Below are 24,097 nucleotides of genomic sequence, written 5' to 3'. Positions count from 1 at the left end.
TTTTAAACATCACAGTAAAATTCCATTAGTTTCAGATACCAAAATTTGTTCAACCACTCCCTGATGAGGAATCATTTTGTTTTTAATTCTCTGCTAAAATAAAAAGTGCAATTATAAACATTTTTTGTACATATGGGTCATTTACCCATCTTCGATCTCTTTGGGACTCTGCCTAGTAGTTATATCATTGGGTCAAAGAGTATATACCATTTAATGAGTTTTAGAGAATAGTGCCAAAAATGCGTTTCAGAATGAATGGCTGGACTAATTCATAACTCCACCTTCTACAGAAAGCCTTTCTCAAATTAAGAATTTCTTAATTCTAGTGCCTTCCCTCTATTAATTATTTCTTATTTACCCTGTATATAAAACTATTTGCAGATATTTGTTTGCTTGTCTCCCTAATTAGACTTCTTGAGGGCAGCGACTGTCTTTTGCCTTTCTTTGTATAACTATTTGTATTTGTAGCACTTAGCACAGTGTCTGATACATAGCTGGTGCTTAATAAATGCTTACTGAGGAGCCCATTACTTGAGTATGATTTTCCACCTTCTGTTCAAAGTTTTTTTTAATTCTCCTTCCATTTTTAACTCCTCCAGAGCTCTCATTTCAATTTTCATCTTTTGCTGTATGTCTTCCAGACATTCTTGTAATCTCTCTGGGCAAACCACATTTTTTCTCTTTAATTCTACTTTTACTTGTTGCAGTGTTACTCATTTTGTTTGGGATTATTTCTTCACTGTGTTTTATATTTTCTTCTGTTTAATCATATATTCCTGGGCATTCATCCTTTTTCAGTGCTCACAGGCTGCATGTTGGTTTACCAGGGCTTGTATTGGCTTCTTCCCTGGTGTGAACTTTCTCACAACTGCTGTTGAGTTCTGGACTTCTTTCTGTGTAGCTTTTGACTAGAGAGGAGAGCTTCCTTCTCTCTCATGTTTTCTTCTGCAAAGCTCAAAGAAGAGCTGCCTCCTTGACAAGCTACAAGGATACAAGGAACTACTTTTTTTTTTTTAACTTTTTGTATTTGGTACTTTTTCCCCAGCTATGTGCAAAAAAACATTCTTTTAAAACATTTTTAAAAAAAATTTTTGAGTTCCAAATTCTCTTCCTTCCTCCCTCCTCACCCCCCACTCATTGAGAAGGCAAGTAATTCAATATAGGTTATACATGTGTAGTCATGCAAAACACTTTCATAACAGTCATGTTATGAAAGACTTTTTAAAAAGATATTTTAAAAGAATATTATTTTTTCTGGGGGAGGTGGGGGGTGGGTGGGTTTGAGGCAATTGGGGTTAAGTGACTTGCCCAAGGTCACACAGCCAGTAAGTGTCAAGTGTCTGGTCTGAGGCTGGATTTGAACTCAGGTCTTCCTGATTCCAGGCCTGGTGCTCTATCCACTGTACCACCTAGCTGCCCTGAAAAGAATATTATTCTTTTAGAATACAAAAGAAAAGAAATTTAGAAAAGATATTTCCCGCCATCCTATTCTATGCCCTGTTTATTACATTCTCTCCTTTCACCCTGTCCCTCCTCAAAAGTGTTTGCTTCTGATTACCCCCTCCCCCAATCTGCCTTGTCTTCTATCTCACCCACCTCCCCTTTTCCTTATCCCCTCCCCCATCTACTTTCCGGTAGGGTAAGATAGATTTCTATACCCAATTGCCTGTTTAAGCCAATTCTGATGACAGTAAAGTTCACTCATTCCCTCTCACTTCCCCCCGCTTCCCCTTCACTGTAAAAGCTTTTTCTTGTCTCTTCTATGTGAGATGATTTACCCCATTCTACCTCTCCCCTTCTCTTTCTCCTAGTATATTCCTCTCTCAATCCTTAATTTCATTTTTTAGATATCATCCCTTCATATGCAAATCACACCTGTGCCCTCTGTCTACATATATTCCTTCTAGCTACCCTAATAATGAGAAAGGTCTTATGAGTTGCAAATGTCATCTTTCCATGTAGGAATGTAAACAGTTTAACTTTATTAAGTCCCTTATGATTTCTCCTTCCTGTTCACCCTTTCAATGCTTCTCTTGAGTCCTGTATTTAAAAGTCAAATTTTCTATTTAGCTCTGGTCTTTTTTCAAGAATGCATTAAATTCCTCTATCTCACTGAATGTCAATTTCTTCCCCAGTTTTGCTGGGCAGGTGATTCTTGGTTTTAATACTAGTTCCTTTGCCCTCTGGAATATCATATTCTAAGCCCTCTGATCCTTTAATGTAGAAGCTGCTAAATCTTGTACTAGCCTGATTGTGGTTCCACAATATCTGAATTGTTTCTTTCTGGCTGCTTGCAATATTTTTTACTTGACCTGGGAACTCTGGAATTTGGCTATAATATTCCTGGGAGTCTTCATTTTGGGATCTCTTTCAAAAGGAGATTGGTGGATTCTTTCAATTTCTATTTTACACTCTGGTTCCAAAATATCAGCGCAGTTTTCCTTGATAATTTCTTGAAAGATGATGTCTAGGGTCTTTTTTTTTTTTAATCATGGCCGTCTGGTAGTCCAATAATTTTAAAATTCTCTCTCCTAGATCTATTTTCCAGGTTAGTTGTTTTTCCAATGAGATATTTTGCATTGTCTTCTATTTTTCATTCTTTTGGTTTTGTTTTATAATTTCTTGACTTCTTATACAGTCATTAGCTTCTATTTGCTCCATTCTAATTTTTAAGAAATTAGTGAGCTTTTGGACCTCCTTTTCCATTTGGCCAATTCTGCTTTCTAAGGCACTGTTCTCCTCTTTGGCTTTTTGGACCTCTTTGGCCATTTGGTCTGGTCTATTTCCTTTACCAAGCTGTTGACTTGTTCATTTATGATTTTCTCGCATCACTCTCATTTCTCTTCCCAATTTTTCCTCTATTTCTCTTACTTGATTTTCAAAATTCTTTTTGAGCTCTTCCATGGCCTGAGACCAATTCATATTTTTCTTGGAGGCTTTGGACGTAGGAGCTTTGACTTTGTTGTCTTCTTCTGAGTGCATGTTTGGATCTTCCTCGTCACCAAAGTAAGTTTCTACAGTCAGAGTTTTTTCCCCCCTCCGCTGTTTGCTCATTTTTCCAGTCTATTACTTGTCTCTTTAACTCTTTGTTAAGGTAGGGCTCTGCTTCCAGTGTGGAGGGCAAACTGTCCCAAGCTTCAGGGGTTTTGTGCAGCTGTTCTCAGAGATATTTCTAGGGACCTGTAAATTTTCAGTTCTTCCAAGGTGGTATGATCTAAGGAGAGGTGTTTACTCTTCTCCTGGCCTGTGAGTGACCATAAACACTCTTTTCTGCCCTGGAACTGTGAGGAGGGTCTCCTCTCTACTGCTGCCACAGGCTTGGCTATGCCAGTGTTCCTCCTTGCCCCAGGACTGCCACCCAGGACTGCGACCCAGATCCAAGAATGGGCAAAGCAACAGAGTCCTGTCTCAGTGCCAGCAAAGAGACCCCTATAATCTCCTTCTGATCAGATGCTTGATCCCTTTACCATCTGTGCACTGACAGCTCCAGAAGGAGCCACTACTGCTGTTGCTGCTGATTTGGTCACTCCCAAGACCTGCTCCTGGTTTGCAGGTGCTGGGGCTGTGTTGGGTCGGGGTTGGACTGTGCTTCTCTCTCACCCAGGCCTAACAGACCTTTCTTGCTGACCTTCTAAGTTGTCTTTGGCATTTGTGGGCTAAGAAGTTTGGAAATTGCCATTGCTGCCAGTGATTCAGTCCCCTGAGGCCCTCTTTGGGTTTGCTGGGGCCTGGGCTGTGCTGGCTCAGCCTGTGCTCCTCTCTCAGCCTGGTGCAACAGACCTTTCCTGTCAACCTTCCAGGTTGTTTTGGGCTGGAAGTTTGTTTTACTCTGTCTTTTTGTGGGTTCTGCTGCTCTAGAATTTGTTTAGAGTCATTTTTTAAAGGTATTTGGAGGGGTTTGGGGGAGAGCTGAGGCCAGTTCCTGTCTTTATTCCACCATGTTGGCTCTTTCCCTACAAGGAACTATCTTAACCAGAAATGTGAGACAAAGGATAAGAAAGTGGGTCAGACAGCCCGGGTCACCTCAGAGGATGGTTGGTGGGGATAGAAACAAAGGATGAAGCCCCTTGAATTACTTAAAAGTGCACTAAGACTTCTGTGACAAGCCACACGTACACGTTTCCTCTAACAGAATAAAAGCTCCTGGAGGGCTCGGATGGTTTTATTTTTGTGTCCCCAGTATCTAGCACAGTGCCTGGCATACAGTAGGTGCTTCATACTGTTGACAAAGTGAATGAAATTCTGCTCTGACACTTGGCATTTTAAGAGAAAGTCTTTATGATGTAGAAGGTAGAAAGCTGACCTCAGGGGTTATGTCCACTACAAATGACTTAACACATATATAGTTGGTACTCAGTAAGTGTTGAATGAATGAACAAATGACTGTTAACCAAAATTTTTGATAAGATAAACAATAGTTTTAAATTGAGATCCCAACAAGCTACCAGCTCCTCTGGCATAAAAGCTAGATAACTTTCTGATCAGGCACTAACTCATGGTAACAAATCTACCTTTTTGGTATGATGGTATAGATTTTCTCTGCATATTTATTAAACTTTTAAAGTGATTGTCACTTCCATGAACAGTGTATGGCAACAGATCTCACAAAAGGTCTGAATGAGTACTATAGATGATATATCATTATGACAAACTACACAGGATCTCTTTTGTGGTGCGGTTTATTATATGAAATATGTTGACATTACTAGCTCTGTGACCCTAGGCAAGTCACTTAACCCCACTGCCTAGCCAAAAACAAAAACAAAAAACAGAAATATGTTGGCAGAATGAAACTGAGCTGACCTCAACCTGTGTGAATTTACCAAGTGACAAGAAGTACCTTCAACCCAATAGTAGAAAGAGGAAGACATCATACACATACCACTGCTATTCCTTCCCATTTCTAGCTCTGTGGTATTTTTGTGTGTTTCTTTATCTGTTCATTGTACCTATATCACAGGGCTGTTGCGAGAATGGAACAAAATAATGGATATGAAAGAATTTTGAAAAACATTAAGTACCACACAGAATGTAGGACATTACAGTAACACTTCGCATATTCCATTTATCTCACAATTCTAACCTTTTGGGACTAAGTCATAAAATAAAAAAGGCCTCTGAGCAAACAACCAGTCAATAAATATTTATTAATCTCCTACTATGTGCTGGATGTTATGTTAGGCACTGAACAACCCAAAATTCATTCAGTAAAGCATCCTCATCATTCTATTTAAAGGAGAGTTCAACAAAACTATAACTTGAAGTCTATGTATTTTTATTTTATGATACAATTCTAGCAAGATTGTGCTTGCTGGTTTCTCCTATCATAGTGGGTCAGAAACAACAAATTAAAAGGCTGAGGCCTGCTAGGGGTTGGTTTACTAACAGCAGTAATAACATTAGCAACTAACATCTCTTTACCACCTTACCCATTATAAAGCCCTTTCCTCACAAGAGCCTTGTGAAGTAGAGAGTGCAAATGTTATTGTACAGATGAAAAATACTTGGAAGGTTCAGAGAAGTCACATAACTAGTTAGCAAGTACTAGGGGACAGACCTCAAACCTAGGTCTTCTAACTCTAAATTCAACATTCTTTCCCACTATGCTACTCATATTCCCCTGAAAATGTACAGTTGATAGTGAAAGAAAAGACATATTAATTATAAAAAGGAGACAAGAACCATAAGTGCTTACTAGTCTGGTGGCTATTTAGTGCATAAGAATGAACAACCCTATACACCTCAATAGTTCCTGAGAACACAACTATATTAAAACTCTATGAAATACTTTATGTACACAATGATGACTTGAGTTGTTAAGAAAGGGTCAAACTATGCTCTATACATGTTATTTAAAATGGCAGGGAAGTATGGCAATTCTAGAGAGATGTCCATAAAAAATGGCTCAAATAAAGTGTTAGCACTCAAAGAGTCAAACTTTTAATTAGCTAGAAAATTAAAATTTTTTTTTCTAGAATAGCTCATTACCCAATTACACTTAATTAATCTGACATGATATGTAATTATTTTGGTGGTCATTTTGGAAGTAAAGGTATTTCAGGGGCTGGCCAAAATGTTCGAGTATGTAAGTCAAGTAACTGTTGAAAGGTAAATGTTACGTGATTACGAATCTGAAGAACCATTAAATGTTTTTAGCTCGAGAGAGCTTTCCCTTCTCCCTTAACACTATGTAAACAGTATATGCTCAAATTATTTTATGGAGTGACTGTCAAGAGGGACAGGAACGAGAGAAAACACTAAATGATAGGACTAATTTTTCTAATAAATCAATCAATAAGCACTAATTAAATGCCTACTACATGCCAGGCACTGTGCTAAGCACTAGGTATACAAAAATAAAAACAGAACAGTCCATGTTCTCAAGGAGTTTATGTTATATATAGGGAGACCATGTACACATACAGGAATACACAAAATGAATACAAAGCAGGGAGCAGGTGATCTTGGTAAGAAGCAGCAGCTCGGGGAACCTAAAGCGGTCTCCTGAAGAAGGTGGTGCCTGAGCTGAGTCTTAACAAAAACCAAGAATACAAAGAGGTAGAGGTGAAGAAGGAAGGCCTTGCAGGGGGTAAGATAATTAAAAAGCTTTTAGATGAGGAGGGCAAGTCATGTATTGGGAAAAGTAAAAATGACAAGAGAAGACCCCTATATTTTCCCTCTTTTGTTTTGAGTGATTTAATCTTTAAACCAGCGTCCATTTTGGTGTAAACTGAGCAGATATGTCCACTTTTCTGTGTTTGGGTTTTACTCCTGTCCAGGTCTCTTATTAAGACTTTCATAATATATTCTTACCAATGCCAATATCCTTCTCACAGTGCCCAATTAAGACATATGATGTTACAAACCCAAACCTCCCTTGTACTTAGTAGCCATAACTGCCCTTGCTTTTTACTTTCTTCTGGAAGTAAAGCTGAAAATGACTTTTAGAGAGTACTCACTTAACTGACATTTTCCTCTCCCTGCCATGCCTGGTAAGATCAATAAAATTTTTACTAGGCTGTACCCTAAACTGTCTATGTGCTGTAGGATTTTCCCACAACAAAGGCCAGTTCGGCTGTCATGGAAGACTTGGAAAACATGTAACATATGATAAATTTATTATATATTTTAGAAGAAAAGCAAGCCTATATAATACAGATTTGTAGTTTTACGTTCAGTCTTCTTTTTCTGTCCTGTTATGTATATGATAATGTTCATTTTATGTGGCGTTTGTTAAATTCAGGATAAAAACACCTTAAAGAATAAAAATGCCTGAAGAACCTTTTAAAAAGGAAATATGTAATATGAAATGAACAATGAACAAGTAAACACTCTTATAAGCTGTATTGATGGAAATGGCTATTATAAAGACTTGTTTATTTTGATGGGAGTCTCTGCCATGGAACTTTATCCACATGATAGTGATTAAAATACAATAATATTTAACGTATTTAATTGTATGGATGCACTGTTTGCCCATCTCTAAGTATTCAGATACATTTAAAAATACAAAGCCTAAATTTTTCTATTGGAGATTGCCTTTCATTTCAAGAAAGGAAAATAATATACAACCAAAATATGCATAGTGAAAATAAGATCACTGAACGTGACTTTTATATATCATAATAAAACTGACAATTCTGGAAAACAATGCAAAATTGAAATTATATGCATTACTAACTTCTGCCTCATCTAAACTGGATCCACCATTATTTAAAATTCCAGTAAAATGACATAAGATTACATGTAAACTTACCTTGCTTTTAATTAGGATTTTTACTTCTCCAGACTCCACAATATAAAAGCTCTCTGCTTTCTCACCCTACAATATGGGGAAGAGAAAGGAGAGAATCATGTATGTTATTACCCTGTAGTACATAGTCATATCCTAATTTATTTTATATTTTACAATGTTCTCCACATCCTATTACAACATTTTCCATGGGATAATGAACTAAGATCCCTAAACGAGAGGTTTTTTGTACCTGAAGATATCAACTAACCTATGCCTGAATGACATGACCTAATCAAGGAGCAGCCTCTTCAGCAGCACTCAGTGTCCTAATGTTGGACATTTAACACACACACACATATCAGTCCAAACACAGTCATGTTTTCACTATATACAAACCATCATTTTCCCCCCTAAAATCATTTAACAACAGCACATTATACTAATATGGGCATTGATGCAATAAAAAGACATTCCTAGTGAATGTGGGCTGGCATAAAAAATACTGTCTTTCCTTTCCCGGCCACATATTTACTTAGGTGATATCAAGTAAAAGGGGAAGTATAATCAAATGTAAATGGCGCTAGAATTGGAGTTAGGAGAGACCCAACCATCATAGGCCCAGATGCCAGAGAGCTCCAGTCATTGGAGTGAGTGAGAAAACTACTATCATCCCCTAGCCTGGGCTTTAGGTTACTGGGAAGACTAAGAAAAAGACAAGTCCAATGGTTAGCAAACTCCCTCTTCTCTTTTCTTCAAATTCCTATAATTCAGAGAGGAAGGCTGCCTAAGTGACTCTTTCCCTACTTCCCCTGCCCCGAACCCCATACAGGCCCTATCATGTTCTGCCCTCCCTTCCCATTTTGCCAATGGAATTGACATTCTCTTATTAACCATTTAATCCAGCTCCTCTCAGAAGACCTTACATCTGAAGTTATCCTCTCTAGTACTAGACCCATGCCCATGAAGTAAGTCTTCTGGTTTATGGCTGACCCTGGGAAAGTCACTTAACTTCTATTGGCCCCAGTTTCCTCAACTGTAAAATGGGGATAACAGTACCAAACTTGCAAGGTTGTTGTGAGGATCAAATAGGACAATACTGGCAAAAAGCACTTAGCACAGTGCTGAGCATAAGTAGGCTCTACATAAAAGCTTATTCCCTTCCCTACCCCTCCTTATTTCACAGTGTTGTCCTAGCAGACCTATGGACCTTAGAGTAATTCCAGACATCCCAACCCCAAGGTCAGTTGTTATAATTTACACAGAATTCATGTGTTCTTTCAGTGTTGTAATCTTTTCTTTCTCTTCTGTCAAATTTTCTTCCACCTCTACTGTCTGATTCTCCATCATAAATTTTAAGTGTTTACTCTCATTTGTCCTTTCGATTCTCTGGCTTCATTTCTTCTAGCCACCCTAATTCTTTCGCACAAGACATTTTCCCCCTGAGTCACCGCTTATAGCTGTTGTGGAGTGACTGTGTCCTTCTGAGTTTATCTCTTGGATTTTTCTTAATCCACAACATTTCTTCATGGAATTTGGAATTTTCTTTTGCTTACTCTTACTTATAGATTTCTGGCCTCGATTAGGACTTTGGACAAGGGTCTCATCTCTCTCTCCCCACCCCTACCACCTCCACTGGCTCTTGGATAGATAGGGTAGGCCCTGTTTTGTCCTGTCTTCTCTGCAGGCTAACACCTACTGTTGTTTTGGATGGATGGCTGACATTAAGTTTCCACTGTATACTTCAATCCCTTTGTCTTATTCTATTGGTGGTCAAATTTGAGTGTCGGATTCAATCCATTTCCATTTCCATTTCCATTTCCATTTCCTCCTAACATCATCTTGAGTAGGGACTTGGTTTCTTCTCCTCCTGTGATCCTGCCAAAACTCAATTGGATTCTGCACATCACACTGGTCTCAAGACCCCTGCAAGCCCCTCCTGACATACATCCTGCAACTGAGTTGGAATTGTCTCCTGCTATGAATCCTAGGAATGCACAGTCAGACAGTGTCTCTCTGTGTAAGTGACCTTTGGAGTCTGGCTCTGTTGGTCACTTCTGTTCCAACAGGCCAAAGTCATGGTCCTGCTGGTTTTTGGCAGTTCAGTTCTAGACTGGAATGGAGGAGTTTGGTTTACTGGATAACTGCCCTGTCTAGTGCCATTTTAGATTGCTTGAGTTTATGTGGGAGAGGCAGGCTCCTCTATGCCTTCTTATTACCAAATAATTTTGATGAGTATGGCTTTTTAATGTAATTTGAGGTCTGGAAGTGGTATTTCCTCTTCATTCCCACATTTTTCATCATTTTCTTTCAGGTTCTAAACCATCTGTGATAAGAGGAGCACAAATCAAAATAATTCTGAGGTTTTATCTCATATTTAAGAAAAAGGCAAAGACAAGAGAAGCATAAAGTCAATGATGGAGGGGCTACATAAAGACAACTGTTCCACTGTTGATGGAACCATGAATTGGTCCAACCATTCTAGAAAGCAATTTTAGAATCATGCTAAGAAATCTGATCTGTTGCCAGATATTATTGCTTTACCTTTACATCTCTCATACTCACATAGCCACCACTCTAGCTGACGTCTTGCCTGAACTGTTACAGTAGCTGAATCGGTCTCATGGCCTTCCATGCCAATCTATCATCTGCCAGCTTTCAAAAGCTTAAGTATGACTATGCTACCAATACCCTTCCCCACCTTGAATGACCTCCAGTGGCTCCCTATTACCTCAAAATTAAACATAAGTTTCTTTCCTTGGCATTTAAAGTTGTTAATAGCCTGACACCTTCCTACTATTCTTCTTACACTTGATTCTCCTCTATGTACTATACAATCCAGCTACATGGGCCACTTGTAGCTCCTTGAATATTGTAGTCCAACTCTCACTTCTGTACCTTTGCAATGGTTGCCCCCTGTGCCTGAAATGCTATACCTTTTCACCTCCACCTCTTGGACTTCCTTGGTTTTCATTAGGATGCAGCTCAAGTCTGACTGTCTGTCCCAGTCCCCCTTGCTACTAGTGCCTTCCCCTTTCAGATTACCTTCCATCTACTCTGCATATATTTTTCCACATCTCATTGTTCACATGTCTGCTCCATTAGATTGCACACTCCTTGAGGAAAGGGTTTGTTTTTGCCTTCTGTTGTATACCTGGCATTTAGCATAGTGACTGAAACCCACCCACCCACCCAAACACACACACACACACACACACACACACACACACACACACACATCTAAGAAGGTAAAGTCAAAAAATCAAAATCAAAATACTCTTAGAAAGACTTTCTGTGGTAGCTAAGAACTGGAAACAAAGACGATGATCAATGATTGAGGAATGGCTAAAAAGTTGTGGTACACAAACGAAATGGAATATCACTGCATGTAAAGAACAATGAATATAAACAATTCCAAGATGCATGGGAAGTCTTATATCAGGAGTTTTTAATCTTTCTTTGTGTCATGGGCCCCTTTGGAAGTCTGGTGAAACCTTTGTACTCCTACTCGGAATAATATTTTAAATGTACAAAATAAAATACACAGAATTACAAAGAAACCAACTATATAGTAAAATAGATGTGAAGTATTTTTCAAAAATAAGTACATGGGGGCTCTGTGTAGGCGACCCCAGCTCTGTCCTCTCCATGAGATGCCCGGCCCCTGCCCCTGCCCCATTGCCCTCTGGGCCCTCCTGCTCAGGCTGGCAGCACAGCCAGCCAGCCTTGGAGCCCTGGGGAGCATGGCATATTTGTGTGTGTGTGTGGGGGGGAGGTTGTGGGGGTGGAAGATGGCAGAGGGGTGGGGGCTCAGGTTGTCCCAGGCTAAGGACAAGGTGGAGGTGGCTCTGAGGAACCTCACTTGGGGGGTGTCTGGCCAGTCCAAGTCTGCCAAGCCCCCTTTATCAGGAAAATATTATGTGAAACCAAGGACTCAACTCTAGAGGAAAGTAACTGTGTGGGAGAATCATCCATAAAAAGACATGCATGAATCCTGATAGATGTGGTGAAACCTTCAGGCTATCAAGATATTAGCAGACACTCTATTTTCCAGAGCTGAGGCCCAGCAAGCAGGCTGTGCCCTGAACTTGGCATAACAGCAGTCCTTTGCGCTCACCCTCTGGATGATCTCAGCACACACCAGAATTGGGACTTATAACTTCCTTGTTTCCCTGGGGATCTTGACCTGAGAGTTGGAACTATAGCCACCATACTACAGCAAAAAGTGATCAATGCCATTTTCTGACCCTCTGAACAATCCCTGTGCCTGTAAATAAGTAAACTGAACCAAGAGCTGTACTCCTGTTCCTGCCATGGTTCTGTACCCTGCTGAATGATCACAAAGCTCAATGAGTCTTAAGACTTGAGACAATCACAAGGCTCAACAATTTTAATAACTTAGAGACTGTTCCCATAGGACCCAGGAACACCTGTATTGTCCTAAAAAATGCCAACTGTGGGAACTGTTTACTCAAGACCTAAGAATAACAGTGTTGGGCCCTGCCTTTTTTTAGTTTTCATGCTTAAAATTCCTATCCTTGCCATAAACTATAAGGCCTCCTTCTCAGAAGGACTTCTGCTAGCAAGTGTTTTCCTCACTTTGAAATTAAACTTCTGTTTGATTCCTGACTCTCCTGTCTCTGGTCTGCTTTATTCAGCTCTGGCCATCCACAAGTTAGAGACTGGTTCCAGTACAGCTGACAAGGCAGATGGAACACCTTATTATACATCAGAGAATTCATACAGTTAGAGAAATACTATCAATGTCATGAAGGCGAAAAAATCTTCAGCTGTAACTGAGGACATTAAAGAAATCAGACTAAAGAGAAATCCTATCAGTGTAACCAATGTGGGAAAACCTTCAATTAAAACTCATACCTTACTGTACATGAAAGAATTCATACCAGATAAAATCATACAAATGTCCTGAATGTGGGAAAGCATCCAAAAAGAGGAGATACCTTACAATAAATCTTAAAATTCATACTGGAGAGAAATCCTATAAATATAATCAATGTGGGAAAGCCTCCAGCCAGAGAGGAAGCCTTTATTTACATGAGAAAATACATACTGGAGAAAAATCCAATAAATGCATTGAATGCGGGAAAGCAATCATCTACTCTGTCTTTACTGTACACCAGAGAATTCAGACTGGAGAAAAACCCTCTAAATTTAATAACTGTGAGAAACCCTTTAGACAGAAAGGACACTTTATTATGTACTAGAGAGAAATCCTATAAATGTAATGAATGTGGGAAAGCCTTCAGGGAGAGAGAGAGAAAGTGAGAGAGAGAGAGAACACCTTACTATACAGCAAAAAATTCATATTAGAAAGAAATCCTATAAGTGTAATAAATATTGGAAAGCCTTCAGGCAGAAAGGGAACCTTGCTGTACATGAGAAAATTCATACTGGCGAAAAACCATTTAAATGTAACATATATGGGAAAGCCTTCAGGGATAAGGGATATCTTGTTATACATCTGAGAATTCATACTGAAAAAAAACTGTTTATACGGAATATATCTTTACAGACAAAAGTTACCTTACTATACACATGAAAGATCATACTAGAGAGAAGTCCTACAAATGTAATGAATGTGGCAAAACATTTAGCTCTAACTCAGTCCTTACTATGTATCATAGAACTCTTATCAGAGATAAACTCTATTTTGAATATGGAAAAGCCTTTAGGCAGAGGGGAACCCTTAATGATCATCAGAAAGTTCATATTGGAGAGAAATCTTATAAATGTAATTAATGTAGTAAAGCCTTCAAAGAGAAATCTTACTATACATCACAAATACATACTGGAGAGAAGCCTTATAAATGTTTGAGTGTGGGATAGCATTTGGACAAAAGGGAAACCTTTCTGCACCCCAGAGAATTCATATTGGAAAGAAACCTTTTTAATTAAAAGAATGGGAAAAAGATTTAGGCACAAAACATCCTTTATCATAAGATAATTTATACTAGAAAGAAACCCATTCAGTGTACACTAATTCAGTGTGCAAAATTTTTCACCTAGAAAGGAAAAATTACCAAACACTAAATATAAGATGTGACATTTGAAATCCCTTCTTAATTTTACAGATGGCAGAGTTGATGGGTAGGCAAGTAAATTGAGCTGATCATGATCACATAAATAATGAGTCAGATCTAGGAGTGGAACTGATAGGTCTGTTTGTTTTTTTCCCCCCTGCTATACCATGCTACCCCTATAATCCATAACCTATAAATTCAAAGAATGTGAGCAACATCCCAACGTGCCATATTCTATGGAAGTAGTATTCATTACTCCAGGAATTTCAGAATTGGAGAGGATTTTAGAAGCTATCTAGTCCAACCTATATATGAAAGAAATCTTGTTACATCATATGCAACAGGGGATCACACAGCCTTTGCTTAAAGATGCCCAATGACGGAAGAAATACTACCTTCCAAGGCAGCCCATTCGTCTTCCAGATACCTTGAGGATGGGAAGGGTATGAATGCGCATGTATAGATAGGTGTGTTTATGTGTGTGTAGATGTTCTGAAATGAATGTGATGTAAAACAAATGGCATAAATTAGAAATGTATGTTTGAGTTGAAGAGCAATTCCTGGTCAATGTTGATAAAGGGAGTTTTCTCACTGGGAATTCCCTACATCAATGAAATTATTGATCAATACATTATGTATCTATACATCGAATAAGATAATATGTAAAGCACTTTGCAAACCTAAAGTGCTATATAAATGCTAGTTATTATTATATACACGAATACACACACACACACAATAACCTAGAACTAAACATAATACTAAAGATATGGCCTTGCCAGTTCACAGTTAAGTACCATCTCATCCTTACTCTTAGAATTTATTTTGTCAGAATAGCACAGCATTAGCTTTTTGGCTGTCTTATTAAATAGGTGACTAACTGAACTTGCAGTTCGCCAAAATCTACATATTTATTATTATCTAACTATATCTCCCTTTGAATTGTGAGGGTTTTTTTGATACAAGCATAAAAAAATTTATGTGCCTTTATGAAAGTTTATTTTCTTAGATTGGGGAAGAAAAATGAAGTATATGGGCCTCAAGTTAAGAACCTCTGATTTACATAACTGCTACCAAGGGAAGTACACAGAACAGGAAAATAATATGTAATTAATGCAAAAATGTTAATGGAAAGGACAAAATAACAAAGCTGAATACTGCATAATTATAATGACCAGGCTTGGCACAAAATAAGAGATCAATCAACAATTATGTACTAGGCACAAGAGACAAAAAAGAAGTGAAGTAGTCACTGCCCACACATACAGGCACATATACAAAATAGATACACAGTAGTGTTGGAAGGGAGAGTACCAGCAGCTTAGAGAGGGAGGGAAGATTGAGAACAGCCTCATGGATGGGGTAACACTTGCACCAAGTCTTGAGGGACAACATGGATTTCAAGAGGTAGAAGTGAGGGTGGACTGACTGCATTCCAGGAATGGGGAGGGCCAATTCAAAGTTAGAGAAAAAGGAACCTGGTCTGTGTGAAGGAGGAGTAATGTATAATAAAGCTGGAAAAAAGGGAGCCAGGTTAGGAAGGGCTTCCCAGAGTAAGAGATGAAAAAAAAATTTACCCCTCTCTCTTTTGCAGAGGTGGAAAATATACTCACTTAGTAGGCTGGTTTTGTTAAAATGCTCTCCCTGCCCTTTTTTACTCTTTGTTATAAGTAATGGCTTGCTCGATAGGAGATGGAAAAGGGGATATATTCCAAAATCAATATGACATAAAAGAAAAATATACAAACAAATATTGTAAAAATGAATAAACATCATCAAGCATAAGAGATACCAGTTGAATATGTTAGGATGGCTCAGGACAAACAGAAACAATTCAAAATATTTATCCTAACTACAGAGCGAGTCCCAACTCTCAAGTCCTGTTCACAGAATTTCAGAGTTAAAAGGGACCCAGAAGTTATCTAATCCAAGTCATATCTGAGCTCAAGTCTACTCAACAATATTTCCAGCAAGTGTTATCTAGCCTTGAGGACTTCTAATGAAGGTGAAATTATTGCCTCCTTAAGTAGCACATTCCACTTGTTGCTTCTGGCTATTTGGCTTCAGTTTCCTTCCTTTTACAATATTATTACTACTATTATTAACACTAACATTTATATAGAGCTTAATTTATTTATATAGAGCTTTAAGGTACTTTACCTATATCGTTTCCTTTAAGCACCACAACCACCAGGTGAGGGACATACTACAATGACTAACAGATAGAGAAAATGGAGCTAAGAGAAGTTAGGTGACTGGCTCATGGTTACACAGCCAGCATACGCCAGAGAGGAAACAGAAAGCCAAGATTTTCCTCACTCCAAGTAAATCACTTGTTGCATTACATCATACTTCCTGTCTTACTTTTTAAAACTACTGAGCACTTTTGCCACATAAAAATAACAAGGGAAAGATGAAACTCAAATCAATTTTTAATAGTTCTTGAAGAGTTGGAGAATTATCTGTGAATTTCATTTATTCACTAATGCAGGCCTGCACAACTTGCACCTGCTGTTTGTTTGGCATGTTGCAGCATGCCAAAGGATTTTGGGTGGCCCACGAAAAATGGAGAGAAAAACATCCTTTGTATATAGAGGAAATACTTTGGCATGCTGCAAGCAGCCTATGGGCCAAAAGAGGCCTGTGTGCCGAAAGTTGTGCAGGCCTGCACTAATGGATGAAATGAGGGGAGCATAGAATACAGAAAGCCCAGACTAAGTCAGTGGAACAAGTCATGTCATGTTCATTTTGACAATGGAATTTCCAGAAGTAGAAGGAATGTTCACATGACCTATTTTACCACATGTGACACTTAAATATGTTGAAGGAGCAAGTTGCTCACTTAACCAAAAGCAATTAGCAATATTTCTGAGTAAGTAGCCCCTATTTTGTTCCTAATAGGGACTCTTCTCCCTCACTAAAATTCTCACTGGTTCTAAACCTAAGCCCCTTTGCAGTCTTGGTCTTAGCTCCCCATTTATTTACAGAGCTGAGCTGATAATCCACCTGAAATCAACAGACTAGATAACCTTTCCTTTTTCTCACTATGGGATCCAACTACTTCTCTACCTCACTATTCCTTTTCACTCTTTCATGTTTACTATGTATGATTAATGGGAGGGCACATGGCTGTTGTCCTGCAGTACACTTGTAGTTGGCTTGGGGATGGCAGACTAGCACACAGAAAGGAGAGAAAGAAGATGAGTTTATAATCAAGTGCTACACTGTGGGTACAGGCTTTAAGTATAATAGCTCACAGAAAGGAGATCTATAAAGTCTGAAGCAATCTGAGAGCAAAAGGAAGGGTTTAAGATCAGCCTCAAGTTTCTATTAGTTCTTGTATTTCTTGTTTTCCTGGTATAACTGATATTCCCTCTAGTTTATTTTACCAACAAGGGAAAAGAAGAGCTACAACTTGCTAAAAATGCTGCTTATACAATGCTTTAAGGTACACAAAACATGTTTTTAGATAAATGACTTCATTGCTTCTTCTGGGCAAAATTCTATGTATTTTAGTTACTATTAAGATGCAGAGTATGGGCCTGGTGATGGGCTGGATGCATGTTGGGCCAAGACCAATTAAGTCTGAGATAATCAAGACTCAATTATTCACAAGGTAAAAGGATTTTTTTTTTGGCCATAGCAATTCTTAAACACCTTCTGCTGAGTGATAGAGAAGTTGAGATTTATGTTGTGGAAGAACTAACTATAACAATGAAATCACAGGTCACTGAAGTATTCAAGTATCCAGATAGCTAAAATACTGAGCAAATACTTTTTCTTCTTAAAATTTTTATTGATATTTTTCCTTGTACATAACCTTCTGTTTCCCTACCCATTTTAACAAAATCAGTGCAATAAAAAATCAACCTTAGGGGGCAGCTAGGTGATGCAGCGGATAGAGCATGGGCCCTGGAGTCAGGAGGACCTGAGTTCAAATCCAGTCTCAGACACATAACATGCACTAGCTGTGTGACCCTGGGAAAGTCACTTAACACCACTGCCTCGCCCCCCCCCCCAAAATCAACCTTATATGCAACATCATAAATCTATAGTTCATTCCAATTCTTTTTTGGGGGGGAGGGGTATGATAGAAGGGAGACATAGTTTCTCAATTATTCTCTTGGGCCAATGTCAGTTATTATAGTTACAGACTATCCCATTTCATTCCATCTTGCTCTTTTTATTTACAATGTTGTGATCATTATGTTTATTGTCTCGTCTCCAGCATTTTTGAAAGGTTTTCACTATACCCTGCCATCTCCTGAAGAAATCATCTAATATTTCTCTTCTTTTTCAAAGATACATTCCTAGGAAAACTCTTTACATTCATTAACTTCATTTCTTCTTCTACTTCTAACTTCTCAAACCTTTGTAAATTGCCTTCTGATTCCATTGAAATTCTTCCCTCTAAATTTGCCTTTATTGTCTAATCTGATGGCCTGTGCTCAGTCCTGGGACTTCTAAGGATTGATAGCATTTTATTTATTGATTATTCTTTGAGATTTTTGTCCATTCTTTCTTCCCCTTCTCTCTGGGTTTCTGTGAAAATCCCATTCTCTTGTTTCTCCTACCACATAAGAGCAAATATTTTGAAAAGTAGATATAACATATACATTTAAAGACACTGATACAGTACAAAGATAATTGAACTTGCAGTCAGAAGACCTCTATCAATTACAAGATATCTGACTACAGTTTCTTCATCTGCAAAAAGGGGAGACTATTACTTGCTTTGCCTACTCCATAAAATTGTTTTGATGGTCAAATGAGAAAATGTGTGAGGAAGTACCTTAATAACCATAAAGTGATATGTAAATATAAATAAATCATTTTATTATATCATTTGAATGTAATTCTAAATGAGTAGTATTTATAACAAAAGGCAAACACAAAGCAAAGCATCAAAACCTATTAAACAAAAAAATTGTTCTAGAATCCAAAATGGCCAAAATAAAAATACATGTGGTCACTGATTTATGAATAAACTGTGCTCCAGAAGTTCATTTTAAGTTGGCTGTGTGGTACTTGAGAATATCCCTGTATCCCACAATAAAATAAAACTTCAAAACTCATTTAATACATAATGTATATGGCAAGATAGTACTAATACCTTACACCACATTCCACAGTACATTGTAAATGGATTATATGACCTTAACATTAAAGATTATCATACTATAAAAAAATTCAAAGAGTAGCAGATATTATTAATTCTTTAATTGGATGTAATTGTTCCATACTTGATAACTCCAAACTAGATTTTGGATGTGATTAGTATAAAATGCCAAAGGTAATAAGATTAATGGTTTTCTACGTGAAATAATTTGGAAATACATTCAGCTGAATTGATGTTATCTGACTAATAATAAGTTTTATTTCATGTTTTAAATACATATATATTTCTTATTGGGTTTCTAAAATTTTTTCTCTTATGTTGTGAAATGTGGGAAATCATTGTACCAAAAATAGTTAAATAACTTTCTGAAAAATCTGGATGTGGTTAGATTATGAATTGAGTTTTTAAAAGAATGTGATTAAAAACAGATATTTGAAAACTATTAAATATTTAATGGGGCATATTTTGTTTTAAAACAGATAATAATAATAATACTTTTACTAAAATGAGTTTTCCCTTGAAAATGTTTGGCTATCACTTATAAAAATTGTGAAAATGCATAGGATGGTTTAAAGATATAACTCCAATACATCAGTGAGTCAGCTATCAGTTATTTGCTGTATGTTTGAAACCTCAGAATGTGGTTAGTTTTAATTTATAAGTAAAGGATAAATGAAATGTAATGGTTAGGGAAACATGAAAAATTAATAGTTTTCAAGCCCTAAGTTGTGATTAGTGAAATTTTGCTATTTGAGGTAAAAATTCTTGGGACTATAATTTACTATTGTTTTGAGTTTTGATTACAGGCATGGTTGTCTGACTTGAGAGGAAGCCAATAGTAGAAAATGGGATGTGCTGCAGTCTAAGAACTGTTAGAGGTGGATGTCTGACTCTGGTAAAAGTTGAGGGGATGACCTTGGCATGGCCTAAGGTAGGAGCTACTTGACTCAGTTTCCCCATTGTGTGATTTCCTTTCTGAACAGGAAATTTCCCCACCTGGATAATCCTGGGCCTTGCTTTTGATCTGTAATGTGTCTTATATAGTTCTGATTATGAATATATGAAAAACTTTATAAATTTGGTTTATAGATAACTGGTCTAGTGGGCTGCCCACTCCTCCCACGGATCAAAAGGGGAAAATTGAGGGAACTGAGAGAATTAAGACAAGAAGTGATTAATTGTGGGAATTAAACACTGAACCACAACTAAATGAACCACACTGACTCCATCTTGTGACTCAAGTCTGGAGCTAGCTTAGTTCCCTTTCTATTCAATTATGGGTCTAGTCCAAATTCTGTCTTGTAAAAAAACTTTTATTCAATTGTTGGCATTGGAAGAAAATCTTATTCTATTGTTTTAACCTAGCCCTGCATTCCTGGCAAACTGGAAGAACTCCATCTACTGTATAAAGACCCTGAACTAAGTACCTATGTTATGCTGATCAGAAACCCAATAAGATTCAAAGATTGATGCAAGGCATTTTCTCCCAACTTGGAAAGTCCTTATCTTTCCTCCAATTAGAAATCAGATTACCTAATGTTGTATTCATTGTTTTTTTTTAATTATTTGATCTTATTTGATTGCTTTTAATGTATAAATGTCTATATTCCTTTGTATTCAGGGTCTAACCCTGAATTTGTTAGGCAATTGGCATGTACTACTTAATAAACTGAAATGCTCGGAAGATCAAACCTTTGTTTTTTAGTCATTTCATCTTTCACTTGCCACACATACTTCTCAAAGCTATGGGTAGGAGATGTATTCTTAACTAAACAAGAGACAGAGGCAATCACTACCTGTCTGATCACTGCTTCTCGATCTCCTCTGAAAGACCATCATCCATATCACATCCCCTATTGGTACACTCAAATGCTCTCTTAGCCCTCTTCTCTCTATACTGTCCCTTGGTGACCAAATCAACTCCCATAGGTTGAATTATCATCTTTATGCATATACCTCCCAGATTTACATATTCTGCCCCTGTATCTTTCCTGAGCTCCAGTCCTGCATCAACAACTGCCTAGTGGACATTTCAAATTCACCATGTCCAAAATAAAATTAATTACCTTTCCTTCAATATCTACCCCTCTACCACACATCTCTATTCCTGCAGAGGGTACCATGATTCTTCCAGTTTTCTAGGTCTTGGCATTATCCTCAACCCACCACTTTCATTCATCCCAAATGTCCTATCAGTTATAAATCTTGACATTACTATATCGACAATATTTCTTGAATTCATCCCCTTCTCACTACTCACATAATTACCATCTTAGTTCAAGTTTCCCCACTGGCATCCCTATCTGAAGTCTTTTCCTACTTCAATTCATCCTCCATATAGCTCCCAAAATGATTATCCTTAAATAGGTTGTACTCAAATTCCAATGGTTCACTATTCCCTTCCTCAAACTTCAGTGCCTCTAGAATAAAATATAAACTTGTCTGTCTGGGTTATAAAATTCTTTACAACTTGGCTCCAGCCTGTTTTTCTAACCTTAACTTTCTATAACTGTCCTTCCCTTTGATCCTCATATATAGTACTCTATCTCATCTTCTCCATGTGGAGAATGTACTCTTTTTACCTGTGCCCACAGTATTGGTCATCTATTTCAAGACTCAGTTCAGCTTTTACAAGAAGAACATCTTTGATGTCCCAACTGCTCTTATCCTCCCCTCTTAACTTCTTTGAGTTTAATTACCCTGAGTTTATCTTTTATTCATTCTATATAGACTTATATATGTACATGTTGTCTCCCCTGAAAAGCGGTGAAATCCTTGAGTGAAAATACGGTTCCATTTTCCTGCCTCTGCATCCCCTAGGGCCTAGCTCAGTACTGGGAATATTATAAATTCTTGTTGACTGACTGATGAACTAGATCTAATGAAATCCCAGAATCAGATTAGATAATAATCATTAAAGTTAATATTAAAACAAGAAAGGAAATTCAAAGCATGCTTACCTGAGCAATAATTCGTTCTCCATTTTTATAGTTCTTCTCACCTATTACATCCACAATCTTCATTCTCTCTGAAATCTGCAATAGTCCACAATCCACTGGTTATTGGACAATTCAACTGAAAAACACTGTGAGCCTCTATCAAACATATAAAAGCATTAAAAGACCACCATCAACAAGTGATTTAGGGACAAAGAACAACACAGAATTTCAGAGCTGAAAAATACATTAGAGATAATCCAGTCCAACCTTCTTCATTTCATATATAAGGAATCTAAGGACTTTCCATTAGCTAAGCACCATGGAACTTATTCACAAAACTCATCCCACAGAAGTCACTGGCATAAGGGACAAGGGTTCTATTATCAAAAGAATTCTCTTATAAAGGTATTTTATCTTTATAACAGGGGGTCCCATGGCAAGGACTATGAGAAAAAAAATGTGATAGGACTCTAGTATATTACGATTCTTGTAGTCAATAATTCATTACTAATGTATGAGGTCAATTTCTCAGATAAATTTAGCTTTCTGCGTTTCTCTGTATATTTGTATTTGTGTTTCAAAGTTCCTACTCAGCTTTGGTATTTTGGTCAGAAAGAATAAAAAGTCCTCTATGCTATGAAAGGTCCATATTTCCCCCCAGATTTACAAGGATTATACTTAGGCTTTGCAGGGTGAGTTTTAAACCTCTATCTTTTGTCTTTGGAATATTATAAGATCTCTCCTTTTTATTGGAAGCTGCGAGGTCTCATATGATCCTGACTGTGGCTCCTTGGTAGTTTATTTGTTTCTGTATACTCACAATAATTTTTCTTTGATGTGGGAGCTCTGGATTTTTATGACACTTCTGGAACTTTCAAGAGGTTTATCAGTGGTTTCTATCCTTGCCCCTTGGTTCTAATAGATCTGGGAAGTTTTCACCTATGATTTTGTGAATAGTTTCCAGGCCTTTTTTTTTTTTTAAATAAAAGCATACTTTTCAGGGAGTCCAATGACTCAAAATTTTTTTTAATGTACTTTTTCCAATTACATGTAAAAACAATTTTAACCATTCATTTTTTTAAAATTCGAGTTTCAAATTCTCTCCTTACCTACTTCCTCTTCCTCCTCCATGAGAAGGCAGACAATTTGATATAGATTATACATATGCAGTCATGCAAAACATATATCCATATTAGTCATCTTGTGAAAGAAAACACAGACCACCTTCCCACCAAAACCCCTAAGAAAAATAAAGAAATTTTTAAAAGTATGCTTCAATTTCCATTCAGACTCCATTAGTTCTTTCTCTAGAGATGGATAACATTTTTCATCATGAGTCCTTTGGAATTGTCTTGGATCACTGTATTGCTGAAAATAGCTGTCATTCACAGTTTATCATCATACAATATTGCTGTTACTATGTACAATGTTCTTCTGGTTCTGTTCACTTCACTGTGCTTCAGTTCATATAAGTCTTTCCAGGTTTTTCTGAAATCAGACTTTGTCATTTCTTACAGCACAATAGTATTCCATTACAATCATATACCACAACTTGGTGTGCCATTCTCCAGTTGATGGGTATCCCCTCAATTTCCAATTCTTTGCCACCACTAAAAGAGCTCCTATAAATAGTTTTGTACCTATAGGTCCTTTTCCTTTTTCTCTGATCTCTTTGGGATAGCGACCTGATAGTGGTATTGCTGGATCAAGGGCTATACAGTTTTATAGCCCTTTGGGCATGGTTCCAAATAGCTCTCCAGAATGGTTGGATCAGTTCACAACTTTACCAACAATACACTAGTGTCCAAATTTTCCTACATCCCCTCCAACATTTCCTTTCCTGTCATATTAGCCAATCTGATATGTGTGAGGTAGTAGCTCCAAGTTGTTTTGATTTGCATTTCTCTAATCAATAGTGATTTAGAGCATTTTTTCATATGACTATATATAGTTTTGATTTCTTCATCTGGAAACTTCTACTTCCTCTCCTCCCCCACAATTCTAAACTTTCTGTAAGCTGACTTCCAGCCTCATTATTCAATTAAAACTGCTTCTCTGAAGTCATCAACAATCTCTTCATTGTGAGATCTAATGGCCATTTCTTAGTCCTTCTAGACCTCGCCCTCTTGATCTCTTGGCAACCTTTGACGCTGCTGACTACTGATAGACCTCTTTTCTTGGATATTCTTTCCTCTGTAGGTTTTCACAACACTTTTCTCCCTGGTTCTCTTCCTACTTGTTTGACAGCTCCTTCTCAGTTCTTTGC

General features: G+C 37.6%; 1 protein-coding gene across 1 annotated transcript in view; it reads right to left on the bottom strand.

The window, feature by feature from the left end:
* The window catches only part of PRKAR2A (protein kinase cAMP-dependent type II regulatory subunit alpha), a 134,678-nt gene that overhangs the window by 7,114 nt on the left and 103,467 nt on the right, over positions 1 to 24,097 (bottom strand). The window contains exons 8-9 of the mRNA XM_027837054.1: positions 21,853 to 21,927; positions 7,757 to 7,822 (exon numbers count right to left, since the gene is read on the bottom strand). Of these exons, the coding sequence (XP_027692855.1) occupies positions 7,757 to 7,822; positions 21,853 to 21,927 (141 nt within the window). The remainder of the gene's footprint in view (positions 1 to 7,756; positions 7,823 to 21,852; positions 21,928 to 24,097) is intronic.

This window comes from Vombatus ursinus, unplaced genomic scaffold (genome assembly GCF_900497805.2).
Source record: "Vombatus ursinus unplaced genomic scaffold, bare-nosed wombat genome assembly UNPS02014820.1, whole genome shotgun sequence".
NCBI classification, from domain to species: domain Eukaryota; kingdom Metazoa; phylum Chordata; class Mammalia; order Diprotodontia; family Vombatidae; genus Vombatus; species Vombatus ursinus.
This window is presented reverse-complemented; position numbering and strand designations above follow the sequence as displayed.